Source organism: Pollicipes pollicipes, unplaced genomic scaffold, assembly GCF_011947565.3.
Source record: "Pollicipes pollicipes isolate AB1234 unplaced genomic scaffold, Ppol_2.1 Scaffold_5724;HRSCAF=6776_pilon_pilon_pilon, whole genome shotgun sequence".
Classification (NCBI taxonomy): domain Eukaryota; kingdom Metazoa; phylum Arthropoda; class Thecostraca; order Pollicipedomorpha; family Pollicipedidae; genus Pollicipes; species Pollicipes pollicipes.
In genome coordinates, this window is record NW_023596746.1 from 27,336,000 (window position 1) to 27,357,666 (window position 21,667).

At 51.4% G+C, this 21,667-nt stretch overlaps 1 protein-coding gene across 1 annotated transcript; it reads left to right on the top strand.

Moving 5' to 3' along the window:
- Positions 1–3,362: 3,362 nt before the first annotated feature.
- LOC119102890 (uncharacterized) lies at positions 3,363–14,960 on the top strand. The gene is made up of 4 exons (XM_037226340.1): positions 3,363–3,826; positions 6,014–6,117; positions 8,585–8,772; positions 14,804–14,960. The coding sequence occupies exons 2-4, from the start codon at positions 6,049–6,051 to the stop codon at positions 14,958–14,960; spliced, it is 414 nt and encodes a 137-aa protein (XP_037082235.1). The 5' UTR covers positions 3,363–3,826; positions 6,014–6,048.
- The last annotated feature ends 6,707 nt before the right edge of the window (positions 14,961–21,667 follow it).

Genomic DNA, 21,667 nt, shown 5'->3' on the forward strand with positions numbered 1-21,667 from the left:
GCCCCTGAAGCAATGATTGGGGCCGTTGTGTCGGTCAGGGGTTCACAGTGCTTAACACGGGTTTATATGTAGGCTAGTGGCCTCAAGTCGGTCGCGGGATTTATTTGAGGAGATCTGAAGAGGCGCCAAAGGGACGAAAGATAAAGGGCCCGATTGGAATGCTGATAGGTCCGAAGATCTGGCCCTAGGTCACATTAAGAACGCCCCCAGCCCCCAAGGGCGCGACCGCAAACATCAGTCAGAGGACCTCTTCATCGGTCAAGAGCCCCTGGGACAGTCCGGGCCTCTATTTAGGCTAGACACCACCAGCACCGAACAGTCGGTTACGTGTCGGTCTGAGCCCTGCGAGTCCACTTCCCAAGTATGAGCAAGGTCTGGCCAGCGATTGGCATATATTGGTGTTTCTGAAGCCACCAGGGTGTCGGCCTGGGGCCCACAGTGTGCCTCATAGGGGATCATGCGCAAGGAAGTGGCCCGAGTTCCAGGAGCCGGGTTTGCGTGATCCGAAGACGTGCCCAAAGAGCCCTCGGGACCAAAGATCACCCCTTCCTACCCGTAGTGCCATGATCTGAGCTGTTGGTTAGGGGGCTTCTGTTGGGGCCCTCTTATTAGGGCTCTTTACCTCAACATTATAGGGCTTCGACACGAAACTAAGCAGTCGGCTCCGTGTCCGTCCGATCCCCTGGGACCCATTTTCCAAGCGAGAACGAGGCTGGGACCTGCGATTCGCAATATTTGAGGTTCCTGACACAGTGAGGGGCCCCTTGTGTCGGCCAGGGGCCACAGTATCCATCAGGGGTCCTGTGGTGACAAATGACCCTGGACGATCAGGAGTGGTGTTTGACGGGGACCGAAGAGGGCCAGAATGATTCATCGAGACCAAAGATGAAGCGCCCGTTTGGAAGGTTGGAGTGCCCGAAGGCTGTAGGTTAGACTACAGCAAGGCTGTGAGCTCAAATGTTAGTTAGAGGGTCTCTTGCAGCGAATGGGAACCCCTGAGACAGTGCGTTCCTCTATTTTGGTAAGATATCATAAACACCAAGCAGTCGGCTCCGTGTCGATCTGAGCTCTGGGGGGGGGGGAGGGGGGGGGGGGGGGGAGGGGGGAGAGGGGGGGGGGGGGCATTTCCTGAGCAGGGACACGGCCGGGCCTGCGATTTACATTAGTTAGAGACCCTGCAACAGCGCGGGGCTCCTGTACCGATAAGGCGCCCACAGTGCATAACAGGGTGTCCTGTGTCAACAAGGGACTTCGAGCCGGCCAGGAAACATTTGCTGAACGGGACGGGAACGACACCCCGGATGCCAGAGGGCCTCTTGCGTTGGTCGGGTCTCCCTGACAATGAAAAAAAAAACGTTAGAACTTATGATTGTTCATATTGAGACAATGGAAGCTTTCTGTGTCAGTCAGGGCCCCAGCATCGAACGGTGGGCCCTCCAGCCCAACTCCAGCATGAGCCCGTTACGCTGAATTTGAGTCAATTTGCCAATTAATGGATCACCTGCGACGATCAGAGATGTTGTTGCGTCATAAGGGTTCCTGCGTCGATCCGGGGCAAACTGCGCGGGCTAGAAGGCCTCTCGCGTCAGAGAAGAGACCAATGTTAGTTGACGTATTCCTCTAAGGGCCTCTGCGTCGATCAGGAGACCCCGGCCGCGAGTTTCCAGAATAACAGCCGGCATATATCCCGCGGTGGGACTGAATGGCCCTTCAGCCCTTCACCGGGAATTGAAATGTACCCCCAAGTGTTCTACTCAAGGAAACCGCTGTCCGAAAACGTAAGGGTCCTCGCAAGTGTTGAACAGAGTGGGTCGAAGTGATTCAAACGACGAACAAGACCATCCCGTGTTGACCTGAGAACGTTCAGTGCTTTGCAGAATCAACAATTGGAACAAACTACATCAAAATGCTTGAGCCTGCGCGCCCGCAATATCGGGGGCATGGACAGCGATAGCCGGAGTTGGCCGCTGCAAGGCGACGGGCGCCGTGCGCGCGAGAATGACCGTCGTGATAAATACATCCTCCCAATGTCTTTCAAAGTTGATTCGAACTTTTCAAAGATTACAGTATTTTTCGTATTTTGCGTACTTTTCGCAAATTCAAGGCTGCCCTCTGGACAGATTCTTAGTTATAACATCACGAAAAATAGATATTTGACTTTTACTCTTCCAGTTCCACCACTAGATTCTATCACCACTTCGCGGTGCTGTAAAGGCCAATGCGCTATTACCATCAATAAACAAATCGTACAGATGAATGACATGCCCGGACTTCCTTCTAAACGTAGGATTTGATGTCCAAAAGCGTTTAACGTTGTTTGTTTCAGATGCGTCATCATTGTCGGCCGTCCATTGGCCATGGCTTAGTACAAACCGCAGTGCCGATGCTGCGCAGCCTATTGATACTACAACGTCCGGCGTTCATGTTTTTGTTGCAAGGTTTTCGAGAATACATGCTCAAAGCTACGCTTCATAATTGTCATCACTAATCGTTTCTGGCTGAATGCTGAACATTTCTAGACAAACGTGGCTTAGCGATGTTAACACAAATTTTTGACTCATTGCCATCCACAATCGACCTTTGTGGCACCCTTGGCGCCTGTGTAGCATCCGGACCAAAATTCTGGCGAGGCTTCTGAATTCTATCGGCTTAGAAAAAACTATTGCTCCAGTCAAAAAAGGTGAAGGTGAAAATATAACAAAGGAGAAGATGGTTTTTCTAACAAATTGGCCGCCATTTCCGGTGATATTTTTTATGTGAGGCTTCCAAAGTGAGGTGGACCTGTGTTAACTCGTTGCCCCCTCCCCCAGGTTACAAAACAAACATAATTTTTATTCTTATCGCAGCGCGGGTAAGTTACTCCATACCAGCAACAAAGTGCACCGCAGCTGCTAGTCACATGCGGAACACGTCAGTCACCACTCTCTGCCCTGGTATCTTGGCAGTTACGAGGGAAAGGCTACCAGTTTCGTCATTCCCGAGCCGTGCGGCATGCCCCGAGCTCGCGCTGAAGGGGGCAGAGGGGAACGAGCGGCCTGAGCTAACCCCGCTGGACGCAACCACCGCATCGGCGTGCTATGACACATTGAGCAACTGCGCCACGCGCCACGTGCGGCGCGCTCAAACGCGGCGGAGCGGGCCCAAGGCCGGCTGGTAAGCCATTCGCTCGTCCCTCGACGGCGTCCCTGGCGTCCCTGACGCCCCCGAGCGGAGCCCCTCCTTGTGTGACGCCGCCGCGGCTCCGGCGGCGCGCGGCGATCGCGAGGGTCCCGGTCGGCCCTGGCGCCAGGGCTGGAGCGTGACCGGAGGCCGGCCGGCTCCGGGCGCCGGCGGCTCGCGGTGGTCCGCCGCAGTCCGCCGCGGGTAGTGGTCCGGACCGGAGCGGGACCAGACCCGGACCGGCGCGGGAACGGGGCGGAGTGAGCTCGCGTTGGGCCTGGGTGTGAACGGCGGATGGACTGGCGGTTCGGTGGTGTCCCGGCGAGGATCAGGACCACGTGAAGACCAGGGGCGGACCACATCAGGAAGCAGACCGAGCTTCAGTTGCGGTCGTAGACAGCGGCGGCGAAGACAGTGTGTGCGTCAGAGACCCGGGAAAGGGTCCAGCACAGCTGCCCTCTTGTCAGACACGGCCATCAGTGCGCCAGATCACGACCACTGACAGCTCGTGTGCGTCGGGCGCTCCCCGAGCCCTGCAGTGGCCTGTGTGCGGGTGCGAAGCGCGGCGGCTCGGTCGTGGAAGTGTGCTCAGCTCGACCGCGGAGACGCCTCGGGCGGTGACGGGGTCGAGCAGCGACGCGACGAGAGGAGCTTCACCTGCATCAAGGTGGGATGAGACTCGGGCTTTTCGGGTTTTTGTGTAACGTCTGTGTAATGTGCAAGCAGAATATAGCTTTCATGGGGTGAAGCGCAAAATCTGTGTAAATGAGTGACGTAAATTTTCCGTGAGCCTTTCAACTCCAATATCATTTTTCATGTGCGGGATACCGCCTGACTTGCCAAAAATATCAAAGTCCATAACGTGTAATGCTACTGGCAGAAGCGGATGACTGTCCTTGTCAGTATGTTCTAAGCCGCGTTTGGTCATGACCTCCGGTCTTTTGCCCGTTTTCCTGAAAGCTTGACTATTTCTGATCAGCTTTTTACGTACGCGGTACTTTTTCTTTGTTTCCGTACTACGATCAGTGCTACAGCCTATATCCAACAGGATCACGGATGACCAAAGCCCACTCATCCAAAACACACGCAAAATAAAGCCCGTGAATGAAAGGAAAGGAGACCAAGTGCGAGCTCTTCGTGCATCAGGCATCTGGTTGAATGCCTTGGCGAAACGACAGTCGGTCACAGCAGTACGGTTGGTAGAGACGCCGACGCCTTCGATTCTGTTAAAAGGCGTTGGGCGTGATGATGTCTCAAAAGCGTGGAAGGACAAACTACCTTTAAAGCTTATACGTTCCATTCACCTCTAAACATTTTATGTTACGGCTACACGAAGCATGGGGAGACAGTTATCCACTGCTCTCCATTCTTACACACACGGAAAAAATACAGTGCCCAGCAAAAAGCACTTGTTACAGATTATTCACTCTCGCACCAGTCACACGATTAGAAGGTAAGGTGTAAACGCACTCCTTTTATAAAAAAAATTGGAGTCAATGAATCTATCATGCACGCATGTTGAAATACATTGAATAGGATTACGATTAGCAGGAGCCTGTCCCAAATTATGATAACATGCTCGACGCGACCCCACCGCTGTTTGCAAAACAAAAAAGATCGAGCTTCTGTGGGTTGTTCTAAGCAGATCTCTGGCTTGGTAAAAGTTTTATGCTTCTAAGTCAATACTCGACCCTGTTATGCCAGGCCAAATATACAATTTTCATGAAAATCTATTTCAGATTTATTCGCTCAAATATACGTGACCATGCTTCGTAGCGGTACGAAATCTAAGCAGGTTTGTGCCTTGTACAGTTCTAAGAACAAGTGGCTAGATTTTATGTGTTTGGCCGTACTTTCATGAGTTACGGCTCCAATAATATGACAATATCGGCCCACCGCGCGCGTTCCGCAGCATCGTCGGTGGCTACCCACCACCCCCGCAGGTCGTAGATCGCCGTGCAGTGTTGCTAAAAAACGACAGCTTCTCCGTTCGTAGAAAAGTTAAGGACACGTTGCTGTTGTCGAAACACTCACAACGGATGTCGCGTAGGCTACTGAAAATTTGGGCGCGATTGCATAACACCCTGGAGAGGTATCTGCAGACAAACTCGCTGCGACTTACATAAGTTGGTTGGGATACGAAATTTGGGGATGAAATTTCTCGACAAAAACAAATAATGATGATTTACTTTTCCAATACTTCATACCACGTAAGCCTATGTTGCGGGGTGGGTTCGTAGGAGCGAGGTACGGTCCGTGAAAAGCGCTGCTGTTGGCGCAGTAGCCGAGCCCGGTATGGCGGTGTGAGCTCCGACACGTGCAGCGGCTGCAGTAGTTTAGCCGCCCGTGATCAGCAGTTTCCTTCTAGGTTGCACGCCACGCGCCTTCTTATTATTCCGCCGTCCTCGTGGCACGCCATCCGCTGAAATTTGAGACCATTCTAGCGCTTTACGTCCGGATGTATCCAATTGAGCTTCAAGAAAGTGAAACAAACAAAGATGCAGACGATAGCCAGAACGCGCCTTTCCCCGTGATTCATGCGCTGTTGCCGGCTTTTAAACCGACCGGCTTTGACTATCGACGATTTACATTGCGTAAGACAGGATATTCGTCTCAGGCTACGAACACGTAACTACCTCGGCACTGGAGCGCAACGCCCGACGAAAACACCATCATCCCACGAGCCAGCGCGCCGCTTCGCACCAGCCGTCCCCCCCCCCCCCCCCCCCACCCGCCTCCCCTGTATTTAATCACGTGATCAACGTCGTCCCTCGTGCGAGGGAACACGTGACCGGGTGGAAGTGGCGCCAGGGCCGGGTGCCGACCCGTCTGATGGCTCGCTTCCGTTCGCAAGGGCTGTCCGCGTCGGCCGGATCCGGATATGACGTCATGACCGGATCTACGGACCTGCGGACTGGGCCGGACCAAGTGACCGGCGACGAAGGCCCGGCAACGAAGGTGGGACACGCCCGCCTGTGGTCATGTGACGATTCGACGACTCTGTCTCTGTGGATGCCGTTGGTGGGTCCGAATTCATTCGTAACCGTGTCCATTTATCGCCGTCTTTCAGTCTTGACTGTCGCCTTTTCGTCTGTCTCAGTCTTGAGCCATCTGGTGTTCTGCAGATGTTTTAGAGGATGGTGGGGCCAGTTGTCCCATGAGCTAGTTCTCACAAAGCTTCCTGATTTCCTTGTCGCGTAAAATCAGAGAGCGACACACTATAATCATACGCAGGATTTTTAATGACTTTCAGCCTCCCTTTTGATCGTCAGAACGGCACCAATGCGTCTATTATAATTTTCGGATCTGTTAAGCTTTTCAATCCCCTACGCTGCTCACGGCTGTTTCCTTCGGCTGTGACCTTTCATGATGTCAGAGAGGGTTAAGATGTTTGTGTCGTAACAATGGATCGAACTGTACCCATAGTGAAGGCGGTTCTCAGAAGATCCAGAGTCAGAAGAGCGCCGTCCGGTTCGTTGATAGATTTTGTCTTTCCGGTAGTTATTGCAATTTGTATTCGGGTTAATAATGTAACAAGCAACAATGGTAACAGGTGTAGTTTTTTCTGTCCAGTTGAAAATGCTGAACCAACGGGAGAAGTCGAAGGGAGAATTCAGTACCTATACCAATGATGTGTGCATTCTGTGTGAGAAATTTAACGCCTCTCCGCTTCACCACAAAAGTCATCCTCGTCTGGATATGTTTAGATTCTCATTAAAATGACACGGCAGCTAATTGCAATATAGGGGCGACAACCTACTTTTGCACGGCACATCTTGTCATGGCAAACTATCTAAATAGCCGCATACCTGGTAAGTCATCTTAGCTAGGCTTTGTTTCATTTGCCCTGAAACATTGATGTCTTTATTTGGCATAATGCAAACTAAGATTATCAAATATGATGGGAAGGCGTGGGACAAATTATTCATTGAAAATTGAGTAATATACATCCTTTTAAATGTCTGATTGTGTGTCTGCCTGTCCGTCCGTCTGTCTGTCTGTCTGCCTTTCTCTGTCTGTCTGTCTGTCTCTGTCTGTCTGTCTGTTTGTCTGTCTGTCTGTCTGCCTGTCTGCTGCTCACCAGTGTCTGCTTGCACATACACCAGTCAGGCGTACGGCGAGTCAGACGTTGAATGTTTGTTAACCGACAAGCAATGTTTGTTAATCGAACAGCATCAGACATTAAGTTGTTAGTTCGGCGGTATGATCGTCTGCGATATATTACGGATTGCCGTCTGGCTCCTCATTCACCATCCCGGGATGGCTGAGGCACCTCCAGGCTGAAGAGTCTGTACCAGTGGGTCAATGATTGCACGCTACATCTCTAATGGGCGTGTCGGCCATCTCGCCACGACGGCGTGCCGCTCTCATTTGAGGAGACTGCGTCCGATGACCTCCGGTGTTAAATCTCAACAGCAAAACAGACAAAAGCCACAGCTGGAGCTGCACCACTCGTGCTTCCGTGCATGCGCGGCGATATGCTGACGCACCCAGCCCGTTGCGCAACATCGCCAGGCCCGAGCCACGAGCGGGTCTGATGACGTCAGTCGCAGCGCTCCCGTTCCGGCGAGCGCTCGCGTCCCGCCAGGGGTGCAGCGACCCCTGAGCTCAGGTGTCTTCGAGCGCATCCGCTGATTGGTCGCCGAGCCGAGCTCGACCGTGAAACAACACAGACGGGAACATGGCCGCCTCCGCTCGTCTCATTGGGAGCAGCGGTGCACACCGTGGGGCAGACGGCTGATTGTTGCGAGCACGCTGTGCGGTCACCTTGAACGGCTGCCGAAATCTCGGAGTGTTCTGCACACCCGGGGAAATATGTGTTCAGCTTTGAGGAACCTCGCAAGCGCTGAACCACGCCTTTGTGTTAAATCGTGCTACACGGCTAAGCAAAGATTCAGGTAATTGAGAAGCTTGCTCAACATGGTTAGGCTCGGCAGTGTCCAGAGAAGAGAGCCTTTGAGTCGCTCGGCTGGAGGGGCAGAGCGGCACATTGTTTTGTTTACTTAGGGGTACCCGCAAGCTCTATGCACAAATCATAAGATATTAGCGGAAAACATACTTGGCTCCCTAAAGCCATGGAAAGTTCCACCCACGTCTGTGGTCATGCCCATACGCCTTTCAGTTTTGTGTTTGTGGCGGACATTTCTTGCAGACGTACAGTGCGCGCAGCATTGTCCTTGGCCTGTGCGCGACATATCTACAATCTGGCCTTGTTTTGAATGCAGCAGAGCATGCATGGACGGGCTGTTTTGTCCTTTTGTATTATTGTTTCCGTTTTATCCCCGGTCAGCGTTGTTCACGTAGCTGTTTTCGTACATTTTACGTATTACCCAACTGGCCTGTGAGATTTCCAGTATAGTTCATTAACAGCAGTGACCGCGCAGAACTATCATTCGTGACTGTGCATGCTTTTTCTATGTCTTAGATCAACTGGGCTGATCGGGAAAAGTACGGATTTCTGCTTCACCTGCTGGAAGGTCCGGAAGTTCTGCTGCCGGACCGGCTGCAGCGGCGGATTTCCGTCGAGAAAACAAAACTAGCCGCGTATCAACTGGAACAGAAGATTGTTCGCGAGAACATCAAACAAATGGACGACAGCGATTCCCTGCACAGGTCAGTCACGAAGGCAACCCTTTGGGGTCTCCATTCGATGTCCTCTCGCAAAAATGTTCACTTTAACATTTGGTTTTTCATCTAAGGTTAGCGAAGTTTGCAAAGAGACTGATGTGCAGTGAATGTCTGGAATTTTCATCATTTGGCATCCGAATTGAGAATACAATCGCTTTGCGAAGAAGCGCCCCAAACCAAAATAATCCTGGTATCATGAGTACAAAAGGTTGCTTCTTCATGTCGTATGGGAGAAGTACGCATATGTAACGTACAAACGTCATTGTTTGCAATCAAACGAAGTTTACATAAAGTTTACATAAAGTTTACATTTACATACTATAAAGTTTACATGCCAGATGTACGTACCAAAAAGTTTAGAAATGCTTTGGAGTAAATGTTTGCATGGCATAACGCACAGCCATGGAATGTTCGTGTCGGCAAAAGTTCGTTGTGGTGAAAGCTCGTATGAACAACGTTTGCATTCCATGAAGTGCGTACGCAACTGCTCATGAGCAATTGTGTGCACAGATGTATTTGTAACAGCCTGAGTGCTTTTGACAAAAGTACGTACGCAAAAGTTGGTACGCATTGATCGAATCTTGGTAAGTTTGCATAGATGATACTCCTATGAACGTGCTCCAGGACGAATCGACTACTCGGCTACCTACGTGAGTCACAGGCAGGTTTATCTACATGAGTCACAGTTGGTTTGTGCAATTTTGAACTCTTTGCGGCCTGCAGTACAGAACTTATCGCCTCGGGCTATTTTGAGCCCATGAAACAAAGTCTTTATAAATGCGGGTGCATCAATACTGGGTGCGTATTTCTCTACGTCTCTGGGGTACTTAATATTAGCTAGCATATGCCCCGAGTCCATTCCTCATCCGTCCGCCGAATCCCACTGACGCCAGCTGACTCGCGAGGCGGCCGCCAGCTGGCGTCGGTGGTGCGCTCGGCTGGCGTCAGTGGCGCGCTCAGGAGGCTTCGGTTCGGGGCGTCGGCAGAGGCATCGTCAGGGTGGGCGTTAAAAGGCAAACAACGTTAAACAAAATGGCGGCGAGTGTTTTGTGGTTGGCATACGTTTTTTAATTCATTTTTTACCTCTAGTCCCATCCATCTCCTGGTTGCTCTGCATTGTTTTCACTGATTTCTTCTGATTTCGGTTCACTGGCTGGTCCCAGGAAAGCACTGAGTTTAATATCATGAAGAGCTAAGCTAGCCATAATATTTGACTTGATCCACCTCCATACCCTCCTTTGCTCCTCCCCCTCCACGGCTGATGGAGCGTGGTGCCCAAGCAGTAACCATGCCTCCAAAGCCGGCACCATAAATAGGGATCTGCATTCGAACATTCATCACACATCTGCGCACGAACTTTTGCATGCGTGCTTTTGTCAAGCCAACCCTTTGCCTGGCAAACCTTTGCGCACGAACTTTGCGTACCTGCGTAATACATCGGTATACGAACCCCTGCGTCCGTCCTTTTTCATACAAGCCCTGTTCATGACGAACGGTTTTGTACAAATATTTCTTTACGAGCAGAGCTTCCTGCCATCTTTTCCGTTCAAGCTTCGGCGTATTCAAACACATTCGTTTCGAACCTTTCCCCGACGAACATTTTACCATATGAATGCTTGGTAAATACTGAAAGTGTTTTGTTAACACAACATCCTGGGCAAACTTTTTACAGTGCAAACTTTTGACGATACGAAATTCATGCTCGTATTGTATCTTGACGAACGTAAGCCACACAAGCTTTTACCTACGAACAAGTGTCATGCGGACTTTTTTCAATACGTGCTTTTATTCGCAACCCCCTTGTGACTGCCGGGATGGCTGGCACGCACGTCCCTGCCGTTATCCTCCCGCGGGCGGTATGCTGAGCAACATTGACTAGATTTTAGGGCTATCTAACGATGCAAATGTCCCAAACATGCCAGAATTTATACAAAGGCTGCAAATGGAGGTTCTCCACGCTCGCAGATACAGATGCACGCACGGGAAAGCAGGAATAGCCTTCATAGTGCTGCCATCTATACCGTATGGACGTAGGCAAGTCAGTGTAGATGCCGCTCGCATAACACGAAGTGGGCATTGGTGGAGTTGAAGGCTTGAAGCGGCCGTGTCTGCTGAGTAATCGGCTCTAACAAGGTACCTAGAACGTTCCGGTACACTGTCTTGAGTGATGTGATATCATCGTTTATTTCAGAACTTTGTGTCACGCAATGATCATTCCGCAAGGTTTTGGCCTCACCGTGGGCCTTGTGTATGCAAGTATTACCGGTGATCCTTCCATTATGACAGTGTTTTTATACGTTACGGCTGAGAACAAAGTGGATGAGGGTCAATGCTGCAGGTGTTTGTGATTTTTGTTGTTGTGAAAAATCTTCCTTTAAATCGAAATCTTTGGCTTATTCTAACAAACAAACAAGAAGATGACATTTTTGGCAAGCCCAAAACCTTGAAAAAGATTGGAACCACGACAAATCATTTAAAATCGAATTTGTACGGGGACTGCTGACAAATTATCGTCACCAAACATGCTTTCAAGCACATAAAATCCCGAAAATTCTGTCATATTTATGTCTAGTTATCGGACGTAACGCTAGGGGATGAAAGTTCCGCTGTACTCGCCTCCCACCATGCCAAGATCGCGACCAAAACGCTGCGAGATTTGCGATGCATAAAGAGAATACTAATCGCAAAAAATCAAAAACAATAAAAATGACTCATAAACGGCTCTTAAAGCTCAATGCGGTTACATCCTTCATATCTAGTTCAAAAATATTTTTGAGCATGCATTAAGCCTTTAATGGTTTAACTTCGGAAGAAGCAGTCACTTCACACTTAATTCGAGGCTGCTGTTTGCGGAGCATAGGAAGCAGGGAAACAAAAGTGGGTGAAGGTAAATGAGCCGATATAAAAATGCCCCGCAATAGCTCCGTGGCAAGAAATACGTCTTGTGCTGAGGATATATTTCAGATAACGACACCTTCTTTACCTGATTTTGGATTGATCTGAATTGAATTCTAAACGCAAACATAGGGCATGCGCAAGTTAGAAGTTCATTAAGTTTGCTTTAAATTTCAGTGGTAGGTTATTGGGCTGTTTCACATGCAGTACAAAGTCAACTGATGGAATGTCAGCATGTGGTTCGGGCGGGATACCGGAATACAACGCAACATTACCAAACACCAGTCCCGAATGCACACGCTGCCAGATTCAAGGAAGTAAGGACTCATGTCCATACGTTTCCGGTGGCATGGGAATACCATACCAAGGCAATGAGACAAAACGGAACTTTTATCTCAGGCTTTCTAGGCGGGTAGCTACCCAGTGGCAAGCACGATAGCCCCGATCTTAAGTTCCCAAGGTTCCATGTCGATGCTAGATTAAAGACGGTTTCCAATTTTTTTCTCGTTGATGGAATTCTTTTGATGCATCGCCATACACCGACCGAAGTTAAAATCTAACAGTATTGGGACCCGCGACCCAGGCCAGGCAAAGGGATACTCTTAATTTAATGTCGGAGCCAAGCCTAGCCGCGCCTAAATGCAGCTCTGGCTGCCTTAGTTTTATGTCATGACACCATTCGACCGTGAAGTGGGCTCCAACATCGCCATTGCCCAAAAATGTCCCTCGCCTTTGAACCTTTCAGCATAGGCAGTGCGACGCCCGGTATGTAGCTGGCGGGGAGTTATCAGTTTGTAGGGCGAATAATACGGTCGCTGCCGATCCCTGCAAGATCTTCACCATCGACTGAAAATTACTAACAGCTTGTGCTGCTGAGGAGAGCGAGCCGCCTGGAAGTATCAATATTAGTCAAGCAAGAAAACTACTGCTGCGTGTTCGGGAGAGCCCGTTAGGGCTCCTTGAACACGCTGGTTTTTCACAGTTTCCGCACACTCTTGATCACATACACAGCATATGGCGGATTGCGATGAACTACAAAGAAACTCCGGCGTATGAACGGTGCACGGCGGGGGCATCACGTGTAGCTAATCCTGCCAACGGGAGATAATTACCTGGAACTACCGGTGTGACGTTGAGCGATAAGAGGTAGAGCAGAAATAAATGAAAATAACTGCGAAAAGAAGCAGGAAGTATACTACGAGCAGACTCCTTTGGCAGGGATGGCGGGAGCGAGAAGTCAGGGCGGAGAGGGGGGGGGGGGCAAAAGGTCAGCGATCTCCCCAACCCTGAAGAGAAAAAACATTAATCCTGTGGCGTCGTAAGAAGAGAAAATAATCAACACCATGTCTGCGTCCCCCCTCGTATCACCAAACCAATCTCCTCGAGCATGAATCTTCACTGGTCATATATGTTGCATATTTGATCGGGCTCCACGTGGGTTTCGTAATGCTCGTAGGACTTCGTAATGTTACATGCAGATGCATTGGCTTAAGACGTTAAATCTTATGTGTATTCACACTTTACACTCAGCACAGTTAAGTCCAATTAATTGTCGGTTATTCGCTTATTGGTTGTTGTTATTTCTACATTTCCAACTTCACCAACGGACAAACAGAAACTGTGATCATCGGGGAAAGGCCATAGGGCTGTTAACTTTCCATGTTCCGTTAAGAGCCCTTGTTTCCCAAATGAGTGCTATTATTGAGAGAGTCGGCCTGGTTCTCGCGAGCACGAAGGCTAGCGTGAACGGCCTGCACGCACCGGTCATCGGAATCCTCCCGAACAACGGCCGGCTCAAATGACCAGGCATTTCAGCACGTGACCGGGCCCATTACCTGGCCGATTTTGGGCAGGAGCTGTCCGCCGTCCCGCCAGCTGCGTCACCGAGCCCACCAGACCCGAACCCGGGGCGAAAGTCGGAGCCCCGCAGCCGCCGGGCGCGCCGGCAGTCTGATTCAGTCCGCCGCCGGAGCCTCTCCTCAGGCGAGGTGCCCGCTATAGCAGTGCGCGCGCTCAGTCGCCACGGCCACCGGTAGATGGCAGTGCCGGCGCAGCTGGGCCCACGCTGAGCAGGTGCGCGCCGCGAGCGGTGCGGAGAGCGACGAGTGGCTGAGCTGAGGTGACAAGCAGTGGTGTCGTGCTGCGGAGTGACTGTCTCGAGTTGAGTTCCGTGGTGCGAGCGGTTGCAGATGAAAGTTGACATCTGGGGACGGTTGTGCATGGCCTGACGAAGAGTCCTTGCACTAGTTGGAGGACTTCGCTCCGAAGCCGGTCCGTCTACCGGAGGATGGGCGGTGTTGATGGACACGCTGCTGGAAACGTAAGGCTCGCTTATCTTCGCACTTAGCGGAAGTTGATCAGACCTCCACTGATAAGACAACTAGTGCAGCATTTGGGGTGGTATCTTGATCGTATTTTGGCTATCCTTTTCCAATTCATTGCACTCTGACCGATATTTAATTTCCTCAGCATCCGTGTCTCAAACCCCGAGCTCCCTTTACTCCTCACCCTTAAACGCAAGACGGTGGAGGTCTGTAATTGGAAATGCTCATTTGACGTATCCATTGCATGCCGCCAGTGTTCACTATGCTTTTATGAATACAACTGAGTTTGAAGTCGCAATATCTGAAGCTACTTCATTTCTTAGCCATGCCAATGCTCGGAGAACCTACCTGAGCCAGCGAGGTAATCACTCCCAGCAAACTGTCCAATTTATGGCACGTTGACCTTTGCATTTATTTCCGATATGTTTGCACGCTGTCATGCTGTCGTATTGTTTTACTTGAAAATATCCCATTCTGGTTCCTAACATTCAAGACTGTAAAAATTGCTCGCATAAAAGCGGTTATAAATCTGGAGCTGTCTACCGTTGCTGATCATCCCCCAGCATGCTCATAATTACTTGGTTCAGCGTTTATATGCTGTTATCACTGTGTTGTCTCTCCAGACCGGAACTACTGGAGTCCCTGCACTCTCAGGTCTCTCACTTGGCTCAACGTTGATATGCTGATATCACTGTGTTGTCTCTCCAGACCGGAACTACTGGAGTCCCTGCACTCTCAGGTCTTTCACTTGGCTCAACGTTGATATGCTGATATCACTGTGTTGTCTCTCTCTCCAGACCGGAACTGCTGGAGTCACTGTACTCCCAGGTCTCCCACTTGGACTCGGTGCTGACGTCACTGGAGGGACAGATCCAGGTGCTGGAGGCCGTGCAGAAGTCGCTGCCACACGATCTGAACGGTGAGCCAGCTGACGCGGGCGTGACCAACCGATGAAGCGTGCGCTCCTCCCAATCCTGTTAGTTCTTTCATCTCTCCTCTTCCTCCACGTCCACATGCTGCGGTGGTATTCTGCTGTCATCCGGACTGTAATTAATGGCGAGCGGAAAGTCATATATACCGAAGAATGCCTATACAGGAATCGATCATTATCGATCGACATCGCTACGCCGCTCGTCAGCGTTGGTGGGTCCTGATGGTATCGGCATGTGGAATCACTTGGAGTTATATAGACGCTCATATGGAGCTTTCAGGTTTTCCGTCCTCGGCGTGATTCTGATACCGGCACCATAGGCCATCCACGCGATGGTACTCAGTTTAGGGCATGTTCCAGTGGAGCCTGGGGTTGGGTGCGGGGCCCCCGCATGGAATGATGTGCGGTCAGGCGCGACAGCTTAACGCGGATAGGAATCCCCGCCCATTGTTGACCCAATTGTGGAGGAAGCAGGCGATGCCCACTTCCGCTATGTGGTGTTGAAACATCGAACTAGGCAGGCATAAACGTCAGGTAGCTACATACGAATAGGTAATAATTCAGAATGACCTTGCACTTTGCTATGCTTGCATCATGACACTGGAGCGGTGGTATGCTCCCGTGAGCTCAGGAAGCTGCCGAACGGTTTGCCCTCTACTTATCGTGACTGCTCCAGTCCCGGTCATGGCGCCCAACGGTGTGGAAGTGACACCGCTCTCGGCCTGCTGCTTACCAGGGCGAACACTGATCCCTGCGCGCGAAATAGCCCCGTGTCTCCTGGAAATGGCATCGCCTGGTAAGCTGCTGCTTACCAGAGCGAATGCTGATCCCTGCGCGCGAAATAGTTCCGTATCTCCTAGAAGTGGCATCACCAGTCTGAGAACATCTTTGTTATCTGGCTTCGTCGATTTCAGCTAGAGCACAAGGCCAAAACAATGAATCAGGGCAGGTGCTTAGAACGTTGGGATGGTGCCGTGCCAGAATGGAAGCAGGGAATGCGAAACAAAGTGCTCGGCCCTGCCAAGAAGGTCGTACTTAATGTCAGCTATCTAAGAAGGCCTAATCGTTCCAAAAGCCATGATGGAACGTTTTTTCAGCTTTATGGAATGTTTCATCTATCCATAAATGTGAGGTATTCCACACAGTGATGATGCTGTTTAGAATAAGGTTCAGCGCGTCAGAAATTAGTGAACAATTGAACTTCTCAACTAGCAGGCACGCTGCTTTGCGCTACATTATCGCTCCGCTGGAATTAATTCCACCTCAGAGTCGCTGCGTTCTGGGACAGACCTCGACACCGGCTCAGAGCAAGGTTAGAGTCGGATGAATATTCCGCTCCGTTCGTGCTACGATCGAATGACCATTCAAAGCATATTCAGACAATGTCTTGATCCGAGGATGACAGATCGCAAGTCATCGCTCACCGAACACGGGCACTCCATGCCATTCCTTGAGATCCGCGCCGTTGCCCAATGCATGGATTCCAAGCCCCCTTACCAAGGCAGATATCTAGATGTCTTCATGTGATAAATAGAGGATGATTTGCCCTGACAAATTTGGAACGAATGCCGCTTACGGACTGCTGGCGCCATGAAATTCATATTGTATGCGCACAAGTTTTGGCGCCGCGCCCTTGCCCGTATCCGCTTTTCAGGCGCGCTGTCCACGGTCCGTGTGGGGGTTGTGGGTCACCACGCATCCTGAACACGCGCCATATTTAGGTCATTTCGTCCAGTGCGTCGTCCACCAAAATAGCGTGCACCCCAAAACCGGCGCCACAGATGTGCGTGGCATCGTAGTGAAAGCCGTGCACGTGCTCCCATTACGCGTGTCTGGCGACGGCGCGGCGCTCCAGTTGGTGTCGGACGGCGGCGGCACGCTGAGGTCGGGCTGAGTGCGGGTTGTGCCGTCCGCCGCCGTCCGTCCGTCCGTCTCCGGCTCCGGCTCCGTGAGTACTGTTAGCTGCCGGGCAGTGGTGCCGGGCCGCAGTCGGCCGGGCCGCCGGCCTCCGCCCGCACCACACGTCCGGCCGTCGCCCCCGCGGACGGTGGTGACGCATGTGACGGTGGTGCTACTCACTATGGTGGCGATGGTGGTACCAAGGGAATAATGCGTTGTGTCGACGGGCAGCGTGAGAGACGTGTATCGATAGCTGAGGAGTCGATGCACGTCGTGTGTCGCTCGGTGTCGGCTGGCTTCTTCACGCCCCTTCGGCCGGGTAAGGTACTCTTCTTAGCTCCCGTGGCATCTGTGCGCTTCTGACTTCTACAATCGGATTTTAACATAGACATTAAACACTGGAAAATGAATAATTAAAAATGGGTCGTCATGGCCTTTCCGAGATGTTAAACCTTACCGGGCTTACCCGGAACTTTCTCATCCGCCGACTCGTTGGTTTCTTGCCTGTCCATCCGTTTGCGCTTGTTGTCGAGCTCTTGTGCTAATCCATTTTCCGCCCAATCTCTGAAGGGGTGTTGTTCCACAAAGAAAGGCGATAGGATTTCGTTTTTTAGCGGAGGCGCACAAGGGACAATAATGGGTTGCCAATCATCGCAGGCCGAGTGACTGACCTATCGATACTAACATGCAGTTTACCAGGCCCGCAGGCCTGAAGGGATGTTTCAAGGCGCAGACAAACAGAACTCGTGCCGCTCCCTTCCCCACATGTGTTCGGTCCAGTTCACCCACGCCTGGTTTGGGGTCCCAAACAATGGCGCGCGCCGCGGCTCCTTCCCTCGCGGCGACTGCGGTGAACGACCCGGTGCACTGCCACCTGTCTGTCCTGCAGTTGGCGCCGGCTTAAGTGCGGTAGTGGGGCGCGCACAAGTGTTGCCCGGACTCGTGACCCCGTTCGGGACCCTCGCTCTGCCATGGGTCATGTCCGGTTTCTGGTCAGGCTTCACGAGCGTTTCGCATCGTAAGGAAACATACGAAGTGACAATTCTGGGCGGATTGTTTCAACTCGATTCATGTATTTATTGCTCTTCGAAACAAAATCTGAGCCAAACATAGCGGATGAACACAAATTGAGACCTGAATCCACCTGTCTACCAAAAAAAAAAATCCAGCGGCAGAAGTGCATGTTTTGGCCGTCGGGAGAAGTAGGGATCTGCCGTCGCCACCGGCCACCTGTTGAGCAAACATTTCCCGGCCGTGGCTGCCGTCGTGCTCACCTCGTTATTTGAACAGTGTCTGACTGGAAATATTGCCATGTTATTTTGCAGCTCCTCTCCAAACTAGAGGCCATCACGGGAAATATTTCCGCCACCTGAGTCATCCGTGCGTGAGGCCGTGCCAATACCCACCCGCTGCCCATTCGCGATCAGTTATGTTCATCCTTTACCCGCCCGTTTGCAGTTCTCAATTAAGTTTTGAGGAATGGAAGACCTTCAGGAAAGTTTACAACCGAACTTGCTCTTTTTCTTTCATCATTGAAAAAGCAACGTGAATAATATGGCTATGGGAAAGGGAGCACAAGCAAAAACGCTGTAAAATTTCGGAGAATATCTACCCGAATTTACGTAAGCGTCTTATCCACACCCGTACCTATACCCGGAATTTGTTTTTCTCAAAATATTTACCCAACCCTACACGCTGCGCATTCCATACGATGACCCGCGAGCCATGCAATCCTCTCATACGAACGTCCTCAGCCCGGTGTGCCATCACCATATTTTGCTTGTCAAATTAAGATCTTAAACGTCATCCCAAACGAGATGTCGAATGGCGCAATGCCGATGTGACCAGATCAAATGTATTTTTACCTTCGGAGCCCATTGGTAGGAAATGCTCCTAACACACAACATTTGCTCCACATCCCCGCATCACGATGTTCAGTTCTGACCCGGCTCGGTGGACAGCCGCGCATGCGCCGAGCGCTCCGGTCCGTGATTGGCGATCTAGGTTTGCTCGCCGGCTGGCGATGACAGGTGGATTGGTTGCGGCGGCGTGGGAGCCGGCGCTGTGGCGCAGTCAGACAGCTGGAGCCGGCATATGGGACGCAGAAATAGCGGCCTCAGGTCTGACGCTGCTGGAGCGTGTATCACAGTCGCCGCCGAAACTGGATCAATTCGATAAGACGACAAACGCGGTCACGATTCGTTTCGAAACGCCCGATTGCCGCTGTGGTTTCTTGATCTCCAAGCTTTGTGTTGAGCTTTTGTACTACTCACGAAACAGCATTCTCTCTCAACCGACTTTTTCAGCCAACAAAATCATGCCGGTCTGATTTGTTAATGCTCTCCGGTGCCCGTTGCGCCTTCTTCAGATGACCGTTGCATCTCACTGTGTAAGCTGTGTATGTGGCTGTGTACAATGTGTATGTGGATGGGTGATGAGGTTTCTGGGTTAAGTGTGTATCATCTATTTATTGTTCCTGAAACTGGACTTTTTTTGCGATGGGGTCTTTGGCTCTCGAATGCTTACACTCCAAATAAACAAACAAACATAATCAGCTGGAATGACTTTTGGATGTGCTCAACATAAAGCCGCATTATCGCACGCCAAACAGATCATAAAATGTCACCAGACAACGGGAAATGACAATTGATTGTTAGTCTCATGATCACCAAAATGTGATATTTTATCCACTTCCGCATGTGCCTCAGTTTCTACATATGTTCGGAGTGAGACATGTCCCACCAATCATACGCTACCTTGCAAACATCTGAAATACCTGAAAGGACATTACTATCAAACTCCCACGGAAGAGACGCTAATTGGATGGTTCACCTTGCCGCGGGCATTCCGTCGAAGCCAACATTCCCATGAGCGCGGGGCGTGGCCGGCGCGTGCTCGTGCCATTCGATCCGGGCGCGCTCGTGAGTCACGACCCTGCCCGTGGGCGGACCAGGAGCAGCCCTCTGACTCACCAGGACACGTGTTGAGGTATCCGTCTGGACTAATCCATTACACATGTGTAGGCATCCGCTACCGTACATGTATGAACAATGAGGTTTAATTGAACAGGCATCGCACATCACGCGTCAGGCATCCCTTATATATACATATATATATATATATATATATATATTATATATATATATATATATATATATAGTGTGCGTGTCATCTATTTATTATAGTGTGCGTATCATCTATTTATTGTTCCTGAAAACTGGACTTTGCGATGGGGTCTTTGGCTCTCGAATGCTTACACTCCAAATAAACAAACTAATCAGCTGGATGACTTGTGTGTGTGCGTGTGTGTGTGTGCGTGTGTGTAATAACCACCTACTGCGCTGCGGGGGCGAGAGCATATAGAGGCGTTCAAACTGCACTGTAGTCCTGGCGTGCTTTTGTCCACATAGTGGAGTATTTGGCGCCTGCCTGTATGAACAACGGGCTATATCTGAAAGCTATCCTGTACCGTCCTTGCTGGCACCGACGTACGATATCCACGGAGAGATAGTTCATGAGGCGGCTATGCCACTCAGGAAAGAGTTGATGGTGTACATTCTTCTACAGGCAACTGCACCTAACATACGGTATGCGTGCACAATACATCTGTATATGACCCGCGCGTGTGACCCCACAGGGGATGCGCAGCACGACTGTGTGGTGTGGATCTGACCCGCGCGTCTGACCCCACAGGGGACGCGCAACACAACTGGGTGGTGTGGATCTGACCCGCACGTCTGACCCCACAGGGGACGCGCAGCACGACTGTGTGGTGTGGATCTGACCCGCACGTCTGACCCACAGGGGACGCGCAACACAACTGTGTGGTGTGGATCTGACCCGCGCGTTCTGACCCCACAGTGGACGCATAGCACGACTGTGTGGGTGTGGATCCGACCCGCGCGACGGACCCCACAGGGGACGCGCAGCACGACTGGTTGGTGTGGATCTGACCGCGCGTCTGCCCCCACAGGGGACGAACAGCACGGACTCGGGCACGCCGGCCACGAGCCCGATAGTCTGGAGGCGATGCGGACGGTGCTGACAGACGAGCCGACCCGACCCGGCTCAGGTCACTCGTGGAGCTGGAGCCGGCCGTGCTGCTGCAACCTGGAGCGGTGCGCCCACAGGAAGACGCGCCGACAGCTGCAGCTGCTCCAGAACGGCGTCAGGTCAGACACGGAGCCCCCCCCCCCCCCCTGATCGCTGTAGTACACACCTGGTTAGACACAGAGCACACAAAGCTCGGACGTAGGTCAGAGAGAGGTAAGAGGGAGCTCGCTAGACACACACTCGTGGTGTGTCGAAGCATATCAAACACTCCATCTGCAACCTTGGGGTCCGGGCGTCCATAGAAAGAAACATCGGGCGGCCCCGTTTCCAGTCAAGCTGAGGCGCAAACAAGCAGCTGACACAATTGGCAACAACACTGCACAGCTGAGGGCGCGATTATCGTTACAAGCGCCCCACTCAATTCGAATACGCACTGCGATAGTACGAAATACCTGGAGTACCAGCCTAAACATGAGATGCATGTTCACTTGTCCCACTTCACTCGAAACATTCATCATCGCCATGTGCGTGCCATGTGAAGTAACTTCAATGGCTCCATGGTTCCGGGCGCCCTACCACTCCCACGCGGTCCGACATGGATGAGCCCAGCTATTGTCTTTTCTCGATGGAACTCTCACGCCTCACACTTTCTTCGCTTTAGACACAGCCGGGCTCATGGCGAACCACTTTTATTGAAACTGTCCTCCCACGCCTGCGCTGTCATGAAAACCGCACGCACACGCTCAAGGTCAATCGAAGCCAGCCGTGCGTGTCCAGG

What these genes read in the sequence shown, in the direction of transcription:
- LOC119102890 (XM_037226340.1), top strand. Translation starts at nt 6,049, where the DNA reads ATGACCGGATCTACGGACCTGCGGACTGGGCCGGACCAAGTGACCGGC. An exon ending in ACGAAGGCCCGGCAACGAAG is followed by an intron (nt 6,118 to 8,584) that starts GTGGGACACGCC and finishes TCTATGTCTTAG; the next exon opens with ATCAACTGGGCTGATCGGGA. An exon ending in GACAGCGATTCCCTGCACAG is followed by an intron (nt 8,773 to 14,803) that starts GTCAGTCACGAA and finishes CTCTCTCTCCAG; the next exon opens with ACCGGAACTGCTGGAGTCAC.